The sequence below is a fragment of the Strix aluco genome, chromosome 30 (genome assembly GCF_031877795.1).
Source record: "Strix aluco isolate bStrAlu1 chromosome 30, bStrAlu1.hap1, whole genome shotgun sequence".
In the NCBI taxonomy this organism is placed as follows: domain Eukaryota; kingdom Metazoa; phylum Chordata; class Aves; order Strigiformes; family Strigidae; genus Strix; species Strix aluco.
This window is the reverse complement of record NC_133960.1, coordinates 2,935,189-2,958,567: the sequence shown is the minus strand read 5'-3', so window position 1 is coordinate 2,958,567 and position 23,379 is coordinate 2,935,189. Positions and strand designations below refer to the sequence as shown.

The 23,379-nt window shown below is 70.8% G+C and overlaps 2 protein-coding genes across 3 annotated transcripts; both read right to left on the bottom strand.

Moving 5' to 3' along the window:
- Positions 1-11: 11 nt before the first annotated feature.
- On the bottom strand, positions 12-3,186 carry EFNA1 (ephrin A1). The gene is made up of 5 exons (XM_074809273.1): positions 3,071-3,186; positions 1,527-1,822; positions 1,378-1,443; positions 1,061-1,111; positions 12-870 (listed from the first exon to the last, which is right to left on the bottom strand). The coding sequence occupies exons 1-5, from the start codon at positions 3,169-3,171 to the stop codon at positions 755-757; spliced, it is 630 nt and encodes a 209-aa protein (XP_074665374.1). The 5' UTR covers positions 3,172-3,186; the 3' UTR covers positions 12-754.
- A 4,007-nt stretch (positions 3,187-7,193) lies between these two features.
- EFNA3 (ephrin A3) lies at positions 7,194-18,055 on the bottom strand. 2 transcript variants are annotated; one of them, XM_074809297.1, is made up of 5 exons: positions 17,889-18,055; positions 9,861-10,150; positions 8,812-8,877; positions 8,582-8,659; positions 7,194-8,426 (listed from the first exon to the last, which is right to left on the bottom strand). In XM_074809297.1, the coding sequence occupies exons 1-5, from the start codon at positions 18,008-18,010 to the stop codon at positions 8,305-8,307; spliced, it is 678 nt and encodes a 225-aa protein (XP_074665398.1). In that variant the 5' UTR covers positions 18,011-18,055; the 3' UTR covers positions 7,194-8,304. The 2 variants fall into 2 exon arrangements, with proteins under 2 accessions (XP_074665398.1, XP_074665399.1); XM_074809298.1 differs by lacking the exon at positions 8,582-8,659.
- Between the last annotated feature and the right edge of the window lie 5,324 nt (positions 18,056-23,379).

The following is a 23,379-nucleotide window of genomic DNA, read 5'->3' as shown; positions in this document are numbered from 1 at the left end:
GGTGCTCAGCGTGGTCTTGGTTATTTATTCAAGACAATCGTATAAAAACTCCCATGTTAGAAAGCTGTACAAATCGGGGCAGGCAAAGCGCCCCACGCAGGGTGCTGCTGGGGGTGGGGGGGCCCCTCCAGCACCCGGCAGAGGGGGGGGGAACAGGGGAAGGTCCGGGGTGGGGGCAGCTCTCGCCGCCCCCCTGTGCGATGGGGTGAAGGATGGGGAGGGGGCGCAGCACGGTGGGGAGGGGGATGGCTCCTCCAGCCCCGCTTTGCTGGCTGCCAGGCATCTGGAGCACGTCCGGACTCCCCGAGCTGGTGACACCAAGGGACCACAGCCCCCAGCGCCGGCAGCACCCAGCACCGCGTCCCCACCTGCGGGACACGTCACAGTCTGAGCCCACAGCGGGGAGAGACCCGAGGGCCATCGGTGGGCAAGCTCAGCTCCTGGGGCAGGGGTACCAGCCCCCTGCTCCCCTCCAGTCCAGGGCACACGCAGCCCCTCCAGTCCTGGGCTCACACTCAGCTGCCCCCTGCTGAGACCATCCTGCCTGCGAGGGCCGGGGGAGCTGTGGCAGCCCGAGGCCTTTGGCTGCTCAGCTCGGCTTCGGGCCCTCCGTAATACTGATAAATCCTTTCCTCGCCCAGATGTGCGCAGGGCAGGTCACCCCGGGGTGCGTGCGAGGACCGCGGTGGTCCCGAGCATCCCGGTTCCGTCCCCAGCGACCGCAGCCTTGGTCCGTCCGGGCACAGCGGGCAGCTCACAGCCCCTGTGGCACCAGGAGGGGCAGGAGGAGGCTGATTAAGGTGAAGGGGCTGCTGCCCCGCATGGCCGAGTTCTGCCCCACGCTCCTCAGCACGTGTGCGGCTGCGTCATCTGCAGGAGAGAGGAGCTGTGAGCACATCCCGGAGGGACAGGACGGGCCCCAAGCCAGCAGCACATCAGCACACCCCGCTCCCCGGACCCCCCCATCACCCCAGGCTCAGCCTGGCTGGGCTCGGCCTGGCTCTCCTGCCAGCCCCACGGCTGCCCGGACCCGTCTGCCCGCCTGCAGCCACCAACCTACCTGCCTGGATCCTCCCCTTCTGCGTAGAGGCAGGGACAGGCGGTGCCTGAGCTGCAAAGCAAACACAGGGTCAGGCTGGTGAAGGGCAGCTCCCCGACCCCCCACAGCCACGTTTCACTGGGGGCCGTGACCCCCCCTCCTCGCCGCCACCACCACGGCCGCCAGCACCTTCCCACCAGAGCCACATGTACCCACACCCCGGGGCTGGCTGGGGGCCACGGCCTGGCCGTGACTCAGCTCAGGAAAGGCCAAGCCAGGCACCAACGCTGTGAGAGCAGGAAAGGGGGGGCACCGGGGGGGGTCCAGGCGATACTCACTGCCTTTGCCAGCGACCATCACCTTCAGCTTCAGGCAGGCTTCCCCGTGGTGGTGGATGGGCTTGGCTGCAAGGGAGGATGCGGGTTAGGGAAGGGATGGGGGAGCCCAGCGGGGACCCCAGCCCCATGGCAGACCCCCAGGCACTCACAGATGTAGTAGTAGCTGTGCCCCTCCTTGAACTCCTTGCCCAGCGTGAAGGGGGTGAAGCGCTGGAACTTCTCGGAGAACTTTTCGGGGCCGTGCAGGGCACTGGGCTTGTCGCACTCCCAGCGGATCTGATCCTTGGAGCGGGGTTTGCAGGCCCGGTACTCCTCGGGCTCCACCAGGTAGAGGGTGTAGCGCTCCATGGCGCGGGGGTCCACGCTCCCCTCCTCGTAGTGCGGGCAGATGATGTCCAGGTAGTCGTTGAGACGCACCTCCACCGTGTAGTTGCTCCTCAGGAACCTGCAGCAGGAGGGGAGCAGGCAGGGCTCAGCTCCAGCGGGCAGAGGTGTGGGGGTAACCCCCCCCTCTGCACCCCCAAATCCCCCACACTGATTAACAAGGCCTCTTGCCCACAGCAGGGGCAACCTTTGGTCCACCCTGGCCTGTGCAGAGTCTTACAGTTTCCAGACTGGCTTTGGGAGGAAAAGCCCCCCCAGACCGGCCTCTCACACACTGCTGGTGAGCGCACCCCCCCTCCCAGTGCTCCCCTGCGGCCCCAGCAGCCGGGGAGCTGGGAGGGGACCCGCTGGGACGCGCACCCTGCCTGTCCCAGTGCTCCCAGAGCCAGGAGGTGTCGGCAGCTCTCGCCCAGCTCCAATTGCTCCCCACACCTCACCCAGTTGGGGGGGGGGGGGGGGATGGACTGGCAGCGACCCCCCACCTCGCTGGCTGCAGCGGCCTCCCCTGCTCCCCAAATCCTGCAGACCTTTGTCACCTGGGGGGTGGGGCAGGACAGAGGACACGCAGCCCTACAATCCGGGGGGTTGTCTTGAAATGGGGGGGGGGGACACGGCCCAAGGAGGGGATACCCCTACAGCCTAGGGGGGGCACAGCTCGGGGAGGGGACACCCCTACAGCTAACGGGGACTGATGCCCCGCAGGGGGGGGACACCTCAACAATCGGGGGGTCATACCCTGGGGGTGGACCCCTACAGCCGGGGGCGGAGAGGAGTGTTGGGGGGCGCCGATCCCGGTCAGCTCCCCGTGTGTCCCCGTCCCCCCCCGCACATCCTGCCCGGGCGGCGGGAGCCGCGGCCAGTCCCGTGTTTGTCAACACGCTTCCCTGTGCCCCGGCGCCGGGGCTGGCGCCGCGCCACCCCCGCGGGGAAGGAAGAGGCCCCGCTCCCGCTCGGCCTTGGGAACGGAAAGGCCCCCCCGGTTCCCCCCCCCCCCCACCGCCAGGTCCGCACCTGGACCGGCCGCGCCGCTCCCCGGCTGCGACCCGCCGAGCTCAGCGCCGGCCCCGCCGCCCGCCAGCACCGGCCCCCCCGCCCCAGCACCGGGCTCGACCCGCCCCCCTCCCCCTTCCCCAGCCCCACGGAGGCTCCGTCCCCGCCACCCGCCCCGGACAAAGGCCGCCGGGGAGCGCCCGGCCCCGGCAGGGAGCGGCGCCGTCCGCGCCCTCGGGGCCGCCGGGTCCCGGGAGGGGGGGGGGGGGGGGGGGGGGGCGGCAGCGGCGGCGGGGGGGTCCCGGGGAGCGGCACTCACCGGAGGTTGGAGCTGTTCCAGAAGACGGTGTGGCGCTCGGCCGCCGCCGCCCAGCACAGCCCGAGCCCCAGCAGGGCCAGGGGCACCCACCGCCGCTCCATGCGCTCCGCGGGGCGCGCTCCGCCGGGCGGGCACCGCGCCCGGCCCCCGCCTTAAGTACGGCCCCGCCGCCGCCCCGCCCGGGGCCGCGCCCCGCCCCGCCACCGGGGCCGAGACACAACAACAACACGGGCAGCGCGGGGGGGGGCGGCGGCCCCACGCACGACCGGCACCGGGCAGGCCCCACCCCCCCACTCCCCCCCACCAGCGGGGGCTCCGGCGGGGGGGGGAGGGGGGTGGTGGTGGGATGCGGGGGGGTAAATCCTGCCCGGCGGTACCGCCCCACCCGTGGTCCTGAGGCGGGCGGGGGGGGTCACCCCCGGCTGAGGCACGGGGGGGGATGGGCAGCGATGGGGTGAGGCCTGGGGGGGTCTCCGTGGGGGGCGATGTGAACCCCGGGGGCTCGGGGCAAAGGGTCCGAGGGCGTGACTGTCCCCTCCTCGCCGGGGGGGGGGGGCGGGCAACGGCCGGCAGTGGGGTCCAGCTGAGGGGGGGTGGACCCTGCAGGCATGTCCCCTCCCGAGCCGTCGCCATGGGAACCCCCTTATCTGAGATGCCGGGGAACATCAGGAGCCGCTGGGCAAGTGGGGCCTGGGGAGCTGCAGCGGCTACCAAGGAGGTGCTGGGGACCAGGAGGGGCTGGGGGATGCAGGGGCAGCCCCCCCCCCCCTCCCCACCCCTGCCCTTCCCAGCTGCCTCCACTCCCCCAGGGCTTTGCTCCAGCCCCAGATAAACCCCACACGTGTTCCCCACCCCGCTCCCCCCCCTCTCTGTTTGCTCCACATTCTGAAATTCCCCTCCCGTGACCCCCCCCCGGCGCAGGGTGGGGGGCTGCGGGTGCAGCGGGCGCGTTGCCTGGCGGGGAGCGCGGCAGCTCGTATCTGCTCCCATCTGCCCCCAACACCGATCCATCCTGGTTAAGCCGGGCGGCGAGATGCTTCGCCGCTGTGTTGTGAAGTGATAACTCAGCCGCATTTGCAAAACAACTTTCCTCTTGTTTATTACATAATGATCCATTGATTGTGGGTAATGTTGCATGCCCGCCGCTGCAGCCGTGCGAGGAGCGCTCCCCTGGCACGCTGGAGGGGCGCGGGCAGGCGCCGGCACCGCGGCTGTAACCAGAGAGCGGCTGTCGGCTGCGGGGTCCCGCCGGGCTGAGGTTGTGGGGTGCCCCCCACATCCCCCCCGTGTCCTCCCGGGCTCTCTCCCCACCCTCTGCTCCGGCAGGAGGGGGACCCGCTTCTTCCTTTTCATCCTCCCTTGTTGCGGCCAGGCCTGACATCATCCCCTGCGCCGTAATGACTCTGCAAGGCCTCCTGCTCCCGGGAAGCCGGCGCTGCCGTGGCTTGTACCGGGCAGCACCTCCCGGGAACACCCCTGGGGCCGCCGTGGCCTGTTGGGATCAGAGAGCCGGAGCGTGGCACATGCCAGCCATGGGGACGGTGGCGGGAGCCGGTCAGCACCGCAGCCGCTCCCCTCTGCGGGGTCCCAGCATCGCCCCGCTAATGCCCCCACCGTGGCAGAGACAGGCTGAGCCTGTGCCGGGTGCCTGGGGAAACTGAGGCAGGGAGCAGCAATGGGGGGGGACTGCGTAACCCCTCCGTAACTCAGCACCCAAGGGCGCCTCTCCCCAGCCCTTCCAGCAGGGCTGGTGCAAGCCCCGGGGGGGTGATGAGCTCCTGGAGCACCACGCTGGATCTGTCCCGTGGGACTGGGATGCGGTACCCAGCACCACTGGCTGAGGGGCTTCTCCATCGCCTCCACACTGTCCCCTCCAGCCTGTCCCCTCCACTGCGGTCCCCAGCCCTGGGGAAGGGCCACCAGCACATGGGGACAGGGCTGGGAGCAAGGCCACAGGGATTTGGTCAGGTCCCAGTGTCACCATCCTGCCTGGCCCATGGCAGAAGGGCAGTGCCAGCATTGCCGGCTGCACCGGGGGAGGAAGGACCAGCACGTGTCCCCTCCTGGGGACAGCCCCAGGGACAAGCTGGGACTGGAGGGTGCCCTGTTACCTCCCCATGGGCTGGATGGTGGGGGACAAGCCACGGCAGGGACGGGGTGACGGTCAGGGTGGGCCGTGCCCTGTGCAGGGGGTGCCGGCAGTGGTGTGCACACGTGTGTGTGGTCACGGCCACGTCGCCTGGTGCACGCGGGGCTGGGGACCGCCCCGGCTGACCGCGGGACGGGGTCGGTGCCCGTGCAGGCAGAGCTCCCACCGCGCCAGCTGCGGTTTGCAGGACAAAGGTGAAGCCATTTCGCGCCGTAAACACTTGCAGCAGCGCGGCACGGGGCAGGTGGGGCCGGCCAGAGGCCGCAGAGCTCGTGACAAACTATTTATGGTTTCTGAGCTCGGGACACCCAGGTGCGCCCCAGCCCCTGCCTGGGCTGACATCACCGGCCGTGGAGCTGGGAGAGGAAGAGGAGCCGTCCAGTCCACGCCGGGAGCAAAGGCCGCGGTGACGTGCCGTGCCGGCTGCGTGCAGCCCAGCAGGTAGGCACGGCCTGACGCCAGGCTGCGCGTGGCAGCGGCAGAGCCACGTCCCCGAGGCTGGCCGGCCACGCCAGGCCCTTACACGTTTGGCCGGAGAGCGGGATGCACCCAGCCCTGCCCGGGGAGGACGGATGCTGCCACGGGGTGATGCAAAGCCTCGTGCCACGCTGCCCGGCCAGGCCTACACCCCCTGCCCAGAGCCAGACCTGCTGCCGGGGCTGTGGGAGCCCCCCTCCAGCACCTGGGGGGGCACCTGAACCGCAGCACTGGGGTCCCAACAAGGGCTCCTCCCTGCTTTGCGAATCCCCCCCCCCGTACCGGCACCCCAGGAGTCTCCCGGCTGGTCCCGGCCACGCTGCGCCCTGCCTGAGGGCACGGTGCGGAGCAGGGCTGGGTGGCCGGTCCCCACCGAGCTGGCGGCGGTGCCACACGCACGCCAGGGAGCGGTGCCAAGCCCAAGGCGAGTGGCAGGAGGGATTTTGCAAGCAGAACTCGCTGTGCCGCGGGGCAGCCGGCTCAGTGCCCTGCTCCCTCTGTAACAGGCCAACAGGCTTGAGCCGGGCTCGCCAGCCCACCCCGCCGCGTGCCACCGGCACGGCCCCGCACCGCGTCCAGCAGCCGGCGTCCAGCCGGGATACGGCCCTCGGCAGCGCTGGGTGATGCCGCCACAGCCAGACCCCGGCTAAACCAGAGCCACCCGGCCCACCCTGGGTGTCACCCCGAGTCCCCAGGGAGGTGGGGGGGAGGGTGTCCAGGGCAGGGTCCCCGGCCCCACAGCAAACCAGGCCTGCAAGAGCATGGGGGGGGGATTTGGGGAGCCCCGGCGCCTGCCGGGAGCGCTCGGAGGACCCGTCTGACGGGTTCACCGGCTCTTCCCGCACCTGGACAAGCCCGGGCCGGCGGGACGCTGAGCCACCACCCAGCTGCGCCTGCCGGGGCGGGGGGAGAGCGGCCGCCCCACCGCGATGGCTGTGGGGACCCCCCAACCGAGGCCACATCCACAGCATGTCAGTCCCCATCAGCAGAGGGGCCGCAGCCCCCCCAGTCCCACGCTGCCTTGCGGGGAGAGAGGCTGCCCCCCTCCCTGAGGGCACTGGGCCCCCCCAGCCCAGTGGGGTGCAGGGTCAGGACCCGCACGGCGGCTCCCCTGCACCCGCTGGGGCTGTGGGGTGCCGGCTGCAGGGCTGGGTGCGCCCCACTCCTCCACAGCCCCAGTGACACCCCCCTTAGATGTGACCCCATCCCCTGCGGGTCCCCGAGTTCAACCCCTCCCCACGCGTCCCCTCGCCTCGCCGGAGGCACCGGGGGAGGGGGAGCTGAGGGCGTCCCCCCATCCCGCGGGAGCCGCCGCACAGACAGGCCTGTGCCAGATCCCCCCGACGCCAACAGGAGACGACATGCCCGGCAGAGCCAGACGCGCCGGGGGGGGCAATGTGGGAATTCCCATGGGGCTCCCGGGCACACTGGGGCTGCTCACCCCATGCAGCCGGCGAGGATGGTGAGGATGACGAGGAAGGCTCTCCTGTGCCTGCTCCTCCTCAGGCTGCTCCCAGCCACCGCACCCCAGCACCCCCCAAACCTGCGTGTGCCAAAGGCCCTGCCCGCGGCCCCGCACCCCCCTTACCTGCGGGCGCTGCTCGCTGTCCTCCTGCGGGCAGCACCGTGTCCCTGCCCGCTGCTCCATGCCGGTGCCTGGGGGTCCACGGGGAGCAGAGCCAGCGGGAAGCGCCCCGAATCTCCTCGGGGTGCCCTCGCTGCCAGAGGGACTGGAGCCGTCGTGCCCAGGGCCGGCGAGGGGGGCGCACGGTGAAGGTGGGCGCCTGGTTCTGGCCTGACCCCCTGCCCCGGCCAGAGCCCACCGTGCCCGAGGGCCGGCCGGGAGCGCTGCACGTCGCCGTGACAGGGGTCGGTTTTTTTATCCTTTATTATTTTTTTTTTTTTTTTTTATAGACTAAGAGCAGAATATGAAAATCACCAGCCAAAGCACTTGAAAAAAGGTTGAGATTGGTTTTTTTTTTTGTTTTGTTTTTCCCCAAAAAGTGTCTGTGCGTTTGCATAGGTCGGGTCTTCACAGAAGACGAGGAAAATCCAACACGTTCGACTATGTACAAGCCAGCCCGGGGCTGGCGCCGCTGCCTATGGTACAGTATAGATATATCTATATAGTCGCTCTCTGTACAGTATGTATAGATCTCTATATAGGTATGTACAGGCTGCCTGGCCCTGGGGGGGTCCCTGCCCTCACCGGGCTCCCCAACCTGGCGCTGCCCCCCAGCCACGAGGCACCGGGTGGCCGCGGGCAGGACTCCGCAGGCAGGACCGACTCCGCGCTGTGGGACGGCGTCAGCGGAAGGTGCGGTACACGCAGCCGCACCGAGCCGCATCCTCGCAGACGTGGCCGCAGCCGTTGGCGGGGGGGTGGCGGTGGTGGGGGGGGGAGGCGAGGCCCAGGCGGGATCGGTGCGTGCCGCAGCCCCCAGCCCCGCCGCCGTGCGTTGAGGGACTCTCCGGGCAGGGGGGTGGCGGTGCGGAGGGGCCGGGTGGTCCCGCGGTGGTTCCCCACTGGCTCTCACGAGGGGCAGCAGGTCGGGGGGGTCCCCTCTCGGTGGAGCCGCGCTGGCGGGGCCCCCACCAGCGCCGGGAGCTAGGAGGCCAGCAGCGTCATGAGGAAGAGCGCGGCGGCCACGGCCAGGGGCAAGTGTTCCCGCTTGGGGCTGGTGCCGCTGATGCTCTTCTCCAGTTTGGGCATCTCCGGGTTGAAGTTGTCTGTGGGGAAGAGCGAGAGGGTGAGGGTGGCACCGGGGGGGTGGCCCCGAACCCCCACCCCGTGGCTGGGGCTGCCCCACGGGCGGCGGTGGCGGCAGCGGGGAGGGCGGGGGGACGCGGCGGCGCTGCGGGGTGGGGGGCTCTGCCCGACTCACCCAGGTCCTCGATCTTCACCTCGGGCCGCAGGGTGAACTGCGGCAGGGTGGGCGCCAGCTTCTCCCCGGAGTGCGACGCTGCAAGAGGGAGAGAGGGGAGGGGGGGGTCACGCTCCCTGGCCGCCCTGCGCCGCAGCCTCCCTCGCCGGGAGGGATGGGGGAACCCGCCGGCAGCCCCCCGCTCGCCCGCAGCCCCCCCCGGGGGGGTGGGAAAGGATGGGGGTACTTACTGGAGGCGCAGCACACGAAGACCTTCATCTTCAGGCAGGCCCGGCGGTGGTTGTGCGTCGGCGTGGCTGCAAGGCAAGAGCGGGCTGGGGCGGCTCCGCAGCGGGTGACCCCCAGGGCACCCCCAGGATCAGTGGGGCTGGGCACGGGGGGGTCTGGGCCTGCCTGGGGGTGCGCTCCGGGGTGGTGGGTGATGCGGCAGCACCCCCACCCTGCACCCTGAAGCTGCACCTGCAGCAGCACCCTGCGGCCCCGCCCTGCACCAGCACCCCCCAAGCACCCCAATCCTGCGTCAGCACCCCAAAACTGAACCTGCATCAGCACCCCCCAGCACCCCAATCCTGCACCAGCACCCCAAAACTGAACCTGCATCAGCACCCCCCAGCACCCCAATCCTGTGTCAGCACCCCAAAACTGAACCTGCATCAGCACCCTGCACTCTTGTCCTGCACCAGCACCCCTCAGCACCCCAATCCTGCACCAGCACCCCAAAACTGAACCTGCATCAGCACCCTGCACCCCCGTCCTGCACTAGAACCCCCCAGCACCCCAATCCTGCAACAGCACCCCGAAACTGAACCTGCACCAGCACCCCCCAGCACTCCAATCCCACATCAGCACCCTAATTTTTGCACCTACATCAGCACCCCCGAGCCCCGATCCTGCATCAGCATCCTGCCTTCTCCATCAGCACCCCCATCCACCCCCCCATCCTGCTTCTCCACACTTTCCCCCACACCCCCATCTCACTCCTGCATCACAACACCCCCAACCCTCCCCGCACCCCCCTTCCACCCCACACCCCCAGCCCTGAGCGCAGGGTGCCCACTCCTGGGGCGGGGGGGGGGCTGCAGCCACCCAGCCAGGGGGGTGCAGGGGGGTTTGGTGCGGGGGGTCCTGGTCACGCCAGGTTGGGGACACAGAGGGGCCCGACCGGGTGGTGCTGTGCCGGGGGGATCAGCTGGGGTGGGACACAGGGAACCCAGGTATGGGGAGGCGGGGGGGGTGGGGGGGTGGCTGCACGGGGGTCCCACCCCAGCACCCCACGTACAGATGTAGTAGTACTCCTGCCCCGCGCGGAACTCGTAGCCCAGCGAGAAGGCGCTGTAGCGCTGGAACTTCTCCGAGAACTTGATGGGGCTGTGGGGTGCGTGGGGCCGGTTGCACTCCCAGCGCTTGAAGCCCTGGCTGGTGTTGCAGGTGCGGTAGCCCTCCGCGTTCACCATGTAGAGCACGTACTGCTCCAGCCGGTGCTCGGGCACCGAGGCGTTGTAGTGCGGGCAGTAGATGTCCAGGTAGTCATTGACGTTCACCTGCACCGTGTAGCCCTCCCGCCGTAGGCTGCAAAGGGAAGGGGGGGACACAGCGGGGGTCAGGGACACCCCCGGCACCTTCCCAAACACCGTCCCCCTCCTCGAAAGGGACCTGGCAGCTGGAGAACGGGCAGATCACAGAGCAAGGACCCCGGGGGGCAGCGGTATCCCTCGATCTGGAGCCCCAACACCCTGCGCAGCCCCGTGGCATCACCGGCGTGGGGGGCGCGAGCCGGGGGACGGATGCTGTGGGTGCCAAGTGACATGCACGGGGCGGGGGGGGGACACACGCCTGTGAGAGTTTGGCTGCATGAGACGGCGCTGCTGGGTCCTGCCGGTGGCCTCAAGGAGGGGACGGACACAGTGGGACAGACAGACTGACCAGGCCATGGGGCTGACAGGCACGCCGTTCTCGCCACGCAGTCCTGGGGGTGCAAGGGGGGGGGGCACAGAGCCCCAGCAGCCTGGAGTCGACCCACCGCGGCCCCAGCCCTGCCACGCGCCGCAACTCAGCGAGAGGATTTCTCACCCCGCTCTGGCTAATCCCGTTAGTTTGTTAGTTCGTTAATGCCGTAAAGGGTGGCCCTGGGGGAGCCTCATTTACATTGATTAGGAGCGGCAATCCCCTCAGATCCACTCAGGAGAGGCTCTGCTGGCTCCTAATCCGCGCCCGCTGGAAATCCCGGCCGCGGTAATCCTCGCTGCCGCGCTGACCCACTGCTCCTGCCAATTAATTACAAGCCGGCGCTGCAAGGTTCTGGCTCTGCACCGAGCTGCCGGGGCAGTACCGGACCCTGACCGGACCTCGCTCCATCACCCGGCTCAGCACCGGTGGTGCCTCCCTGCACCGCGCCGCTGCGGCCCCCCAGCCCCGCTGCGTTGGGGGTCCCTCGCCCACGAGGTTCCCCCGGGGACGCGGATCGCAGCATCCTGGCACATGTCGCCGGGCTCCCCCGCGCTGCATCGCTCTGGCTCGAGGCCCCGTTTCCCCACCGGTGAGGGCAAACACAAATCTGTGAGCCCCCTGACCCAGCACTCGAGGTTCCCTTATCACCCGGGGGGTCCCACCACGCCCTCCCCGGGGCCCTGCCCCGGCATCCCGGGTCTCCCCGGCAGGGCTGGGCAGGCAGCAGGCAGGGCTGCGCGTGCAGACGCCCCACCCTGCACAACCGCCCCCGGCGCTGTTTGGGGAGCCCCGGCACCCTGCCAGGCCCCACGGCACCCTGGCACGCAGCACCCCAAAATCCAGGCGCCGGAGAGAGAACCAAAGGGGAACCCTGTGTCCCACTGGCAAAGTGACTCCCAAGCAGTGTCACCTCCCTGCCCAGCGCTGCTGCCAGCACCGGGGGCCGTGGGGGGCCGACCGAAGACCTCGTCACCCGTGGGGCAGGGAGCGCAGCCCCACGCGGCACCTCCCTCGCCGCGCAGCCGCTATTCCCCAGCCCAGCCCGGCACCCACCGGCCGCCGGGCAACTCCTTCACCAGCAAGGTGCTGAGGCAGCCACCCTTGTTCTGTGGGGCGCCGGGACCTTTCATCTTCCCCCTTTGATGTGGTGGGAAGGAGCGGAGCGGGGTGGGGGGGGGGGTAGGGGGGGGGAGGAAAAAGGCTTGTTATTAAAGAAATGGCCCCGAGGAGAAAATTGCAATTAACTCCGTGCAGGACGCAGGGCTGGGACGCCAGCGTGCCCGGAGCTGGCTGCCCCACACCGGGGCGGCTGCCGGTGCTCCCCGCGGCCAGGCTGCGGCTGTGCCAGCGGAGCCAGGGACCCCAGGAAGCGCCTTCGCCAGGATCGGGCCCCCATCTCTGCACCCACGGGAGTGACACTTGGCTCCAGCTCCCGCTGTGCCAGGGGAAGCCCTGCCCTGGGGTGCCGGGGAGCTGTAACCCCCCCTTCCCCTGCGGCACCCAGTGCTGAGGCACAACCCCCCCCCCCGGGACCCCACACCCGGGGCTCATTAAGAAGCGGCTCCTGATAAACAGCCTCGCTAATGAGCGCTGCCCCACGCGGCACCAAGGTCTCCCCCTGGGCTGGGGCACGGCAGCACCGCACCGGGGGGGTACAGGGGACCCCGGATGGTGTGGCGGGGGCTGGCAGCTCTGCTCCCCATGGCAGTGAGCCCCATGGACAGCGCTGGCCGCTGCTGCGTGCCAGGAGCATCGTCACCCGCTGCGAGGGGCTGGAGAGCGGCCCCAAACAGGTACAGCCTCGGGGCCACCAAGGCCCAGGGCACGTCCAGGGGACTCCGGCAGCAGCTTCAGACACAACACCATGTCCCTGCCACGCTCGGCTCCTGCGCCGTGCCTGCCGGTCCCAGGGGTGCAGAGCAGCACCCCACGCAGCTGGATGCCCCCAAATCCCAGCAGCCTCAACGCGATCGCCAGAGCAGCCCGAGCTCTGCCTGCAGCGTCTGGCAGCACAGGGCAGGCAGAGCTGCACGCCCAGCCCAGCCCCAGCAGCAGGCAGGGAGCCCATGGGCCCTGTTTTTGGGCAGAAGAACGGCAACAGACACCCAGAGCGAGGGTCTCAGCCTCCTTTCTCACCAACACCCACCCCAGAGCTGGCATGTGCTGCCCGGTCCCTGCCAGCCCCCATAACCATCAGGAAGCTGCAGCAACAGGTGACCTGGGTCAGGGTGGACCCCCCGGCCTCTGGCAGCCGCGGTGCAGCCGGTGGGACACATCAGGCTCCGGCAGTGCCCGAAGGGTTAAACGCGGGAGCAGAACGGGCAGCATCACTTCTGCACGACTGCATTTTTAGAGCAGGGCTTTGCAAGGCAGTGGTACCTTCCAGCAGCCTGTCAGCGCCGGGCAGATGGATGTCCCCTGGCAGAACCGTCCCGAGCGCGGGCTGGGCTCGGCGCCCACCGGCCCCGCACCGGTGGGACCCCGGCTACCTGGCAAGCCGCAGCCACTGGTGAGCTGGGCGGCCGCTTCGCTCCCATCTGCTGTGATAAATCTGGGCTGAGCGCCGCACGCTCGCTCAGGCACTGCTAGGGAGCGCCTGGTGCACTGCAGCACGCCCCGGCGGCAGCGGCACGAGGGGACCAGACCCCCCGCCCGGACCCCCCCATGATGCAGCGACTCGGCCCCACGGTGCGGGAAAGGCCTGGAGGGCGGCGGGGCCGGAGCTGGGCTCAGCATCCCACGTTGGCGGTGCCAGCGGTGAGGACCGGGGGAACGTAGGGCATCCCCCAAGGCAGGTGACGGCGTGGTGAGCCTCGGCGCCGGGTGCCAGGGCGGACCCCCCCCAGCCCAGCCAGGCCCTTTGTTTGGCTCCGGCAGTTTCGCCCTTTCGGCACATCCGGGGCCCATCGATCAGGCAGGGAACAAAAAAAAAGTGCCGTTGATTTACGCGGTCCCCCTCCAGTCACCCCGCGTGACGGCGAGAGGTGAAGGCGCATCGATCGCCGCCGTCGGTCCGCACCGATGGATGGAGGGACAGACGGCGGGGGGGACCGACCATCCTCCTGCACCCACCGCTCAGCCGTCGGGGAGACGGGTGGCTCAGCCCGGGCCCCCCCTCCCCGTGCCAGCCCTCCCCACGCAGGCAGCACTGCACAGTCACGGCGCCCAGACGGCCGCGCACACGCGCGCTGGCTCGGCAGACAGCGCCTGCGACGCAGCCCACGCACACGGGTGGCACGGCATGGCCCCCCCCCCCCCCGCCATGTGTGTGTGTGTGTGTGTGTGTGTGTCCCCGCCGCCACTCGCCTGGCGCAGCCGCAAAGTGCGGGCGCAAAAGGCATCGATGGCACACGGCGACCCCGGGGGCCACCTCCCCGCTCAGGGAATAGGGCACCTGGGGAGACGGTGGGCGAAGGGACCACGGCACCACAGGGCAGCGCCCACCCCGGGGTGATGGGCGCAGCCCTCCCCGAGCACCCCGGGACCCCCAGCACCACGCTACAGGTGTCCCCGCACCCCCCGTCCCTATCGACGGCCACGCGATCCCTTTAATCCCCGCTAAAGCCCGTACCTTCCCGCTTTGCTAACAAGATCAATGAGGTTTCTAATTGGGTTTTAATTAAACCATCAATCTGCAACCAGTGACTCAATTACCAGCCTGGGCAGGAGCGGGCAGCCCCGGCCCGGTTGCACCCCGGAACAGCCTCCGCACCCCGATCCCGCGGCCCCTTCTCCCACAGGAACGGCGCTGCCAGGGCTCGGTGCCGCCCGGCGCGGTGACTCACGGGGCACGGCACCCTCTGCCCCCGGGCAGCAGCTCCCGCCAGCACCACCAGCCAGCACCCATGGGCGGCCAGGGGCTCCTTGTACCCCACACGGCTCAGCCTGGGGGGCACAGCTGTGGGGCAGGGGGTGGCAGAGCCCCCCAGCCCACCCGAGGACACTGATGCGATGGAGGGACCCGGGTGGGCACAGCCCGGGTGTTGGGGTCTGGCAGCCAGCGAGGACCCAGGAGCACGGGCAGTGCCAGCCCCCCCCCCCCGACGGGCGCAGAGCGGGGACACGGCTCCTCTCCTGTGCGAGATGCTCCCCCGGGAGAGGCTGCTTCGCACAAGGGCTCTCGAGAGCTCCAGCTCTCGCCGCCTGGAACACAAAGTCAGCCAGATAAAAGCTGCCTTGAAGAAGAGAGCGTGGCGGCAGCGCTGGCGGCTGGGGGGGGGGGCCGCACGCGATGCCAGGCCCTCCCTGCACACAGGTGGGCTCCGACCTGCCTGTCTCAGCCGGGCACCAGCACCCATCGCACAGTCACCCCACTGTGCCCGCTCCGTGGCACCGGGCACCTCAAGGCCCCAGGCACCGGCACCCTCGGTCCCCGCACCGGAGCCAGGGGCGCAGCGTGGCTCACCCCAACCCGCTCTGGGGGGAGCTGGCCACGCACAGGGACAAACCGCTGTCCCCACCTCAGCATCCAGGACACCCAGCAGGGAGGTGGTAGCCCACACACATTGGCACACCGGGGCCCAGCTCGGCTGGGGACACCCCCAGGAGCCCCCGGCCACACAACACGGGGCACCCCAGGGATGCAGCCGCCCCCCCTCCCACAGTGCCAGCACTGGGCGGGACATGGCCACCCCGCACCTTCGCCCCGTGCTGCCGTGCCCGTTCCTGGCAGGACCTGGGAGCAGAGGGCAAGGACTGGCCAAGGATAGTCCTGTGTCCCCAAGGCTTGCTGGCCGCCACCAGCAGGACAGCCGGACAGCACAGCCGGACCAACAGCCTGGCCGAGCAGTGGCAGGCACCTGCGCTACCCCGAGCCTCCGATCCCGCCTTCGCACCTCCCCTGGGCTTTGCCATCAGCACCCCGAACCCGCCTCAGGAGGGGTGTCCTGCCCACTCAGTGGCCTTCCCAGCCCCCAGGCACCACCAGCCATCTGCTGCGGTGGCCAGAGGAGCATGGCCACGTGCCCAAAGCGGCGGCAAGCCACCACCAGCCGCCCCGCTCCCCGAGGCACCGCCAGGACCCCGGGTGCGCTCCGTGGGGCAGCCCCTCGCCCCATCCTCCCACTGAGAGGAGCCGCATGGCACCCGGGGTGGTGCAGCGGGAGATGCAATAAATTTCTGGGGTGCCTGGTGCAGCCCCCGAGGAGCCGCCTGCAGCTGAGCCTGCCGGCATCCCCCCCCCCTCCCCGGAGAGCCCCGCGGGGCCGCGCAGAGCTTGTTTATTGCTCTGATTGCAGCGGGGTTGCTGGGATTTGCAGGCTGCGGCCCAGGGAGCCTAATTCCCCCCATAATTTATCTAATCCAGACATTTTGCCGCGTGGCTATAATTGCGGCCGAGCTGCCGCACTGCCTAACAATAAATATCAGCGTTCCGGAGTCCCTGGGACACGTCTCTGCCGCAGCCGCCCCCACCGTGCCGCCCGTGCCCTGAGCCGGACGCTCGCAGCCGCGCCAGAGACGCGTGCGCAGCGGGCGCGGGTGTCTGGCTGCGACACCCCCGGTTTGGCACGGCGGGCGTACCCCCCGCTGGCACCCCCCTCCGCCCCGTCCCCCGGGAGGTGCCGGGGCAGCGGCCGGGTCACGGCACATGGCTGCGGGGCCATGGGGTGGGGAGAGGCGGCTCCTCGGTGGTGGCGGGGCGAGGGTGGGGGTATGGGTGACTCCCACCCGCAATGTCACGGCGGCGCGGGGACGAGGCCAGCGGGTGAGCGGGGTCCAGATGGAGGAGTGGGGTGCGGGGAGGGTGGGGGGGGGATGCCCGAGCGTGGCGGGGCGAGCTGAGCGCCTCGCCATTGTGCTGCGCCTCGGCACGTCGCACACACGCACAATTTATGGGGCCCGAGCTTCCGCCTGGCGACACAATCTCAATGGGAGGGGGAAGGAGCTGCCGGGGGGACGCTCCCTCCCTGCACAAAGGGGGCACAAGGGCGGGGGGGGGAGCCCCCGGGGGGAGCCCCAGTGCTGGTGGGTACCAGGGGATGCTCCGGCTGGGCGCACGTCCCCCGCCACACCCCTGAGCGCTCACACGGGCGAGGGAAGGGGAGATGGGTGATGGCAGCAGGTGCAGCTCCCCGATTCTCGTGGAGGGGGGGGTCCACGGACCCGCCTCGGACTCGCAGCCCCCCCCTTCCCGGGGGGAGCCCAGCCCAGCCGTGCCCGTCGCCACCCCAAAGCCTGCACGGTGCCCGCTCCCCTCCGGTGCGGCTGTGCCAGCCCCAGGTGTGGGTGCCCTGCACCCCACGCACTCAGGCAGCCCCCCCTCCCCGGGTGGATGAGGGCAAGGGCGCAGCCCCCCCGGTACAGAGCGTGAGGGAGGTGCTGGGGGGGGTGGCGGGGGGTGGGCGGCCGCGGCCACCGACCACCCGGCGGCTCCGCTCCCCGCGGCCGTGGGCGCGACGGCAGGTTCCACACCTCCGCTCGCTCGCACCCCCCCCGGAGCCCCCGGTCCCACCGCCCTCGGCTGCTGCCCCAGGGATGGCACCGCTGCCCGCCCGAGATGGCAGGGGGGGGACGACGACACGACGACGACACGACGGCGGGCACCCATCAGGCCCCCCCGCCCCCGCCGCGCCGCCGGTGCCGCTCCCGCGCCCAGACAGGCGGGGGGCGCGTCTGGCGGCGGGGGCGCCGCAGCGGGACCCCCTGCCCGGCCCGGTGCACCGGGGAGAGGGGGGGGAGCCTGGCCGTGCTCTTCCCGCGACACCCCCGGTGCCCGTCGCGGGGCGGGTCAGTGCCGTCGAGGAGGGGGGGGGGGGGGGGGGGGGGGGGGGGGGGAGAAGGACTCGACTCCCGGTGCCACCGACCCACCCGCGCCCGCACCGGGAGCCGCCGAGCAGCGGGAAGCCCGACCCCGCCGGTGCCCGCGCCTCGCCCCGGAGCGCGGCCCCGGGGACCAGAGCCGCCGCCGGTCGGGTCGGGCCGGCCGAGCGGCTGCCGCCCCCCCGCCGCCCCCCCCACCCCGAGCGGCCCCCGCCTCCGCGGGCAGGGCGAGGTGCGCGGGGCCGGGAGGGGCAGCGCACCGACACCGGAGGGGGGTGTGGGGGGGGGGTCCGGCAGCCCCGCCCGCACGGGGGGGGCCGCGCGGACACCGGCACCGGGGAGAAGGCGGGCGGGGGGGGTCCCGCACTCCCGGCGCGCGCGCGCCCCCGGCCCGGTGTCGTGTCCCCCTCCCCCGCCGTTTCCTCCCCCCCCCCCCCGCCGCTGCGCGCATCCTTCAGCGCGATCCCCGCCGCGCCCCCGCCGCGTCCTTCCCGGCGGCGCCCCCCGCCTCGCCCGGTCCCGGGGACCCCCCCACCGCCCTCCCGGTGCCCGGGTACCGGCGTCCTTCCCCCGCACGGCCCGGTGCCCGCCCCGCACTCACTGCAGGTTGGAGCTGTTCCAGTGCACGGCGTGCCGGTTGCCCAGGGCCCCCGGTGGCCCCCGGCCCGGCAGCAGCAGCAGCAGCGGGAGCAGGGGCAGAAGCGCGGGCACCCGAGCAGCCATCCTGCCGCCGCCGCGGAGCCCGCCGCGATCCCAATGAATGGAGAACCGAGCCGGAGCCGCCCGCGCCCCCGCGCCCCCGGCGCCCAGCTCCGCCCCGCGCGCACCCGCCGCCGCCGCGCCCCCGCGCGCGCGCGCCCGCCGCCGCCCTGAGCCCGCCTGCGACCGGCACCGGGCATCGGCACCGGGTGGCGTTGGGCTTGGGCTGAGGGTCCCCGTGGGTGGGGGCACAGGGGCTGGGTCCCACCGGGATCAGGTGCCACCGGGGGCTCACCGGGACCCCCACGGGTGCGGGCACCAGGGCCGAGTCCTACTGACATTGGGGTCTCACCAGGAGTCCCACGGGTGGGGGCACTGGGGCCGGATCCCACCGACACTGGGGTCTCACTGGGACCCCCAGGGGTGGGGGCACTGGGGCCAGATCCCACTGACACTGGGGTCTCACCGGGACCCCCACGGGTGAGGGCACTGCGGCTGGATCCCACCGATATTAGGGTCTCACTGGGACCCCCCCCGGGTGGGGGCACTGGGGCCAGATCCTGCCGACACTGGGGTCTCACCAGGACCCCCCCAGGTGGGGGCACCAGTGCCGGGTCCCACCAATATTGGGGTGTCCCTGAGTGGGAGCGCTGGGGCTCAGGGCACGGACCCCCGGGGTCCTTGTGTCTGGGAGAGCCGTGGGTGGTGGCTCAGGGCCCCGTGGGGGTCACATGTGTTCACCGAGGGGTTTGGCCACCCCGGGGACACGGGAGCAGGCGGAAGGGTGGGCACCGCGGGCACCCAGCCACTCGCCACCGGCAAGGGCGGGCTGGGGCCAGCGTGCCAGGGCAGCGCAGGTGCCGGAGGAGCCCAGCCACGTCTGCCCCATCCTGCCCCAGGAGCCTGCACGTGGCCGAGCACCCACCCGTGGGGCCAATCCTCTTTCTCTTCCCACACCCCCGCCAAGGGTCTGTGGGGCAGAGGGAGGCAGCGGCAGCCCCGGGGACGGTGGGTGCTGCCCGGGTGCCAGTCCCCGCTGACCACGCGGGAAGGGAATGGAGCTGGGTGCCAGCTCCAGCCGCCCATCCCCGACGAGAATCCTTAGCAACTGCGGCACGGCACCGCCCGGCAGCACCGTGTGCCAGGTGATCCACACCCCAGCACACACGTGTGCACACGCAAACACGCTTGCCCCGACGCGGGCACACGCCGCGAGCTCCCCAGGCCGGAGCGCGCCCAAGCACGCGCACGCTACCGCCACCGACCCAACAACCCCCGCTCCGGCAGCGCCGGCTTCGCACATGACCTGGAGATTTGGCAGCCCCACGAGCTTGCAAACGAAACCGGGAGGTTTAAGGAAAACAGCGGCTGGGCTTTGCCGAGCCAGCCCTGGCTGCCCCCGCCGGGAGCCGTCTCTCTCGAGTGGTGAGCGGGGGGGCTGAACGCCGTGGCCCCACGTCCCCGTGTCCCCACCGCCTGGGCCTGGCGGCTCCCAAGCCCACGCAGGTGACGTGCTGTAGCCGTGGGCTTGGGGCATCTGCGGAGGTTTTGGGGGGGTTTCATGGCTCCCCAAAGCTGCCAGGGGAGCTGAGGGTGGGAGTGGAGCCGCTCCCCCCTCAGGGCCCCTTTTTGGGCTCCCCAACACCCCTTTGGGTGTGCGGATGCTGGCGCAGCCCAGGGAGGGGGATGAGGATGGATGGTCTTGCCGAGGCCCCCCCAGTCCCACTCAGTGCTGGGGGGGGGCCCAGCGCTGGTGATGGCCGTGGCAGGGCTGTGCCACAGCCCCCCAGCCCCCATCCACACCGGGGGCACCAAGCCCCCACCAGAGCCCTGCCGGGAAGGGGGAGGGGGCCGGCGGAAGGGCCCGGAGGACCAAAAAAGCCTCTATTAATTATTCATCCAGAGAACTGAAGTGAAGAAAACACAACACGTGGAAAAGGGCTCTGGCTGGCCCGGGGGGGGGGGGGTAGGCGGTGGGGGTGCAGGGTGCAGGGGCATCCAGGTGCCAGGGCACGGTGGTGGCAGCGGCAGCATCTCCCTCCCGGTGCGCCCTGGGGCTGGGGCATCCCGGGGGGGCTGCGCACCTCTGGAAGGGCCCCGGCAGCACCGCGCTGCCACCATGGAAACGCTTTGGCTCGGCAAACCCATGGCAACACACACCTCCACATGGAAACCCCCCGCTCATGGCAACGCACACGCAGCAGCCGCCGGCACCCACACGCCGCCGCGCTCGCAAGGGGAGGACCCCCGCGCTGGGGCACCCCGATTGTGCAGGGCCACAGGGATGGAGGGACCCGGGTGGCCAAATGCACCCTGTGCATCACGGTGTGCACCCACGTGTGGGTGCCAGCACCCACCAGGCATCACCCCCGGGGCTTGGGGACAGAGCCCGGCTGCGGCAGCCGGCACACGGAGGGGGCTCGGCTGGGTTTTGCCGACCACAGCAGGAGACAACGTCTGTGGAGGGGACAGCCAGGGGACACTGCCAGCTGGGTGGCTTCGCTCTCAAGAGGACATGAGAGGCCTCGAGCTCTCCAGGAGAGCTGGGGCATGAAGCAGCCCCGGTTTCCCCCCGTTTCCATGCCCCCCCATCTCCTCCACCCCGTGTCCACCGCGCTGAGGGTCAGCAGGTTTGCGGCAACCACAGCAAAACCTCCCACCCGCCCACCGACTGGAGCAGGTAGCCACGGGCGCTGGCCGTAGTGGCCACTGTGCTCGGAGCGAGGGTCCTGCTGGCTGCGCGTGCCCAGCAAGGGCAGGGGACCTGCTTCACCCGCCCTGGTTAATATTTAACCGCGGCTTCCTGTGACAGCATGTCGCAACCGCAAAGCAGAGCCGGCATTCAATAAATCATCGCGCCGGGCTGGGAGCCGGGGGGGGGGGAGCGGGGGGCATCGGCGGAGCAGCGCCCAGCCGAGCGAGAGGGGGAGCCGATAAATAATTCATTAAATAAATAAACATGGCGAGAGCGCGGGGAGGAGGCAGGAGTGTAACCAAGAAAGGGCTCGGTGAACGCAGGCATGAAATATTCACCAGCCACACCTACACGTCCCCGAACACGCTGAGCTCAGGGCTCCCGACCTGCCGGCAGGAGCCAGGTGCCGGCACGTGTCCAGCTGGACACGGCAAGAACATGCTAATGGCATGCAGAGCGGGTAGCCAGGGCCACAGGGCCACCGCACCCGGGTCGGGGAGAAGGTAGCCGGTGGTACCGGCACATCCGTGGGGGGCTGAGCAGCCCCGGGCTCCCGCCAGCTCCTCCTGGCAGCGCTTAACCGTACAAATCGGGCAGCCCCGTGCAGCCCCGCGCCGGCGGTCGGGCACGCTTCCGTCGTGCCAGGGAGCGTGCCCGGCCAGCGTGCCCGGGGCAGGCTCGCCGCAGGTCGCACGCCCGGGGGCTTGCAGCCGCTTTGCTCCTCGCTGCCCCTTTTTTATCCCCGTGTTGGTCTTTAAATTTGAATGAAGGCCTCACGGATGGTCGCGCCGCGTCAGCGTCTCGGCGAGCGCTGCGCTGGGGAGGGCGCGGGGTGCTGAGCCCCCACCCTGTGCCAGGGGAGATGGGGGACCCCCAGCCCTGGAAGCATCCCTTGGGACCTCCTGGGGCTGCTTCGGGGCTGGGCTTGGAGCGATGGCAGCGTGATCCAGGGGGGGTGAAGATGGGTGGCCACTAGACTACCTCCCTGGCGAGCCACAGGTCCAGCCAGAGCGGCCTCATGCTGGAGGGAGGCTGGAGGTGAGCCCCGCTACACAGATGAACATGGGGGTGATTCATTAATTAGCACCTCAGCAGCTTGAGTTAATTGATGCAGAGCTTGATGGCGCGGGATCGCAGAGGAGGGTTAATTGCCAACACAAAGCTGGTCGCCAGCAGCTCGGCCACGGCCGGAGCCGGTGGCTGCGCTGGGTGGCGGCGGCAGCGCAGAGCCGGGCTGTCGGAGGAAATCAGCTTCTTCGCGGAGCCGCCGGATGAAGCCGTGCGTGGCTCCCGGCCCCGCCGCTCTGCCAGCCCCACGCTGGCTCCCGCTGCTGGGGCTGCTCCCGCTGCCCGGCGGGGAGGAAGCCGCCGGGTCCCTGCCCTGGGCGCCTGGAGCCTGTTTGCCGGAAACCTGGCTCCGGCGGGTTCTGCCGTGCCAAATCCCACCAGCCCAGGGCGTGTGGGCACCCAGAGGTGCTGGGCGGGAGGTGCTGGCACTCCTCGTGGTTCCCACGGGCCGGCTGGCGCTGTCCCCCCGTGCCACCGTGGCACGCGGCTGTGCCACTGGCAGGTGATCCCAGGTAGAAACAGGCCACCACGCTGCGAGGCACCGACCAGCACCCACGCGCACGCCGCTCTCACCTTGCACCGGTGCTGCGGGTGCTGGACCGGGGTGCCAGGAGGTGGCCGGGGTCCCAGCTGGCCCTTTTGCCGCATCCCGTGGCCCGGCGGCCCCCGCGCCAGCGGCGGGGGCTACCTGGCAGGAAGCGCCTGAGTCAGCAGCCGGCACCGGGTGACTCAGCCGGCTCCTCTCCTCTCCTCCCGCGTGGCAAACCTCCCTCCCGGCCTCAAGATCACTCCAATATCATCCGCCAGCGGCAGCCCCGGCTTCGCTGGCCCTGGCCCAGCCCCTCCTGCTCCGGTGTGGCCGTGGCGAGGATGCGCCGGTGGGTGCGAGGGCCGTGCCGGGAGGGAGCCGTCTGGCGTGGGCAGGGTGAGCGTGGCGGGGGCTGGCACCCGGCCCCGCTGCAGCGCAACAGCCCCAGCTCCCCAGGGGAGGGACAAGGACACGGAGCCGGACCTGCAGCCGCCAGCCCCAGCGCTTGGCTCCTCACCGGCCTCGTCCCTGCCCGCTCTGGAGCCCGGTGCTCTGCTCGCCCCAGCTGTGCCACCCCGGTGTCCCCCACACTGTGGCTGGGGGCTGTGGGGGCTGCAGCAGGCACCGTCTGGGGTGGGGGTTCATCCCGCTGCCCCCCAGCACCCATCAGACCTGGGCAGGCAGCGGTGGAGAGATGAGCACAGAGCTGACGACACGTGCCACTGGGCCACGAGGAGCCATAAATGCCCCACGCCGAGCCCCGCTGTTCCAGCAGCCTCAGGAGCAGCTGAGCGCGTGGCGGGCACAAGGCCACCGCCCCCCCCCCTCCCCGTGTAACCCACACCCCAGACTTGCCCTCAGCAGAGCCCTGGCAGGGCCTCCAGCATCCCCGGGGCTCAGCCCAGCCCAGCCCTGGCAGCATCTCGCCCTCCCCCAGCGCTGCCTGGGCCACGCTGGCTCTGCCGTCGTGCCCCGGGGCACCGCGTGCAGCCCGAGGGCGAGTTAAGGGTTGGACTAGGTGATCTGCAAGGTCTTTTCCAAACGAGATGATTCTGTGATTCTGTAAACGGGGAGGGTGTGTGCGCAGGAGAGCGTGGGCCA

What these genes read in the sequence shown, in the direction of transcription:
- EFNA1 (XM_074809273.1), bottom strand. Translation starts at nt 3,171, where the DNA reads ATGGAGCGGCGGTGGGTGCCCCTGGCCCTGCTGGGGCTCGGGCTGTGC. An exon ending in TGGAACAGCTCCAACCTCCG is followed by an intron (nt 1,823 to 3,070) that starts GTGAGTGCCGCT and finishes CTCCTGCTGCAG; the next exon opens with GTTCCTGAGGAGCAACTACA. An exon ending in GAAGGGGAGGATCCAGGCAG is followed by an intron (nt 871 to 1,060) that starts GTAGGTTGGTGG and finishes TCTCTCCTGCAG; the next exon opens with ATGACGCAGCCGCACACGTG.
- EFNA3 (XM_074809297.1), bottom strand. Translation starts at nt 18,010, where the DNA reads ATGGCTGCTCGGGTGCCCGCGCTTCTGCCCCTGCTCCCGCTGCTGCTG. An exon ending in TGGAACAGCTCCAACCTGCA is followed by an intron (nt 10,151 to 17,888) that starts GTGAGTGCGGGG and finishes TTCCCTTTGCAG; the next exon opens with CCTACGGCGGGAGGGCTACA. An exon ending in GCAGGAGTACTACTACATCT is followed by an intron (nt 8,878 to 9,860) that starts GTACGTGGGGTG and finishes CTTGCCTTGCAG; the next exon opens with CCACGCCGACGCACAACCAC.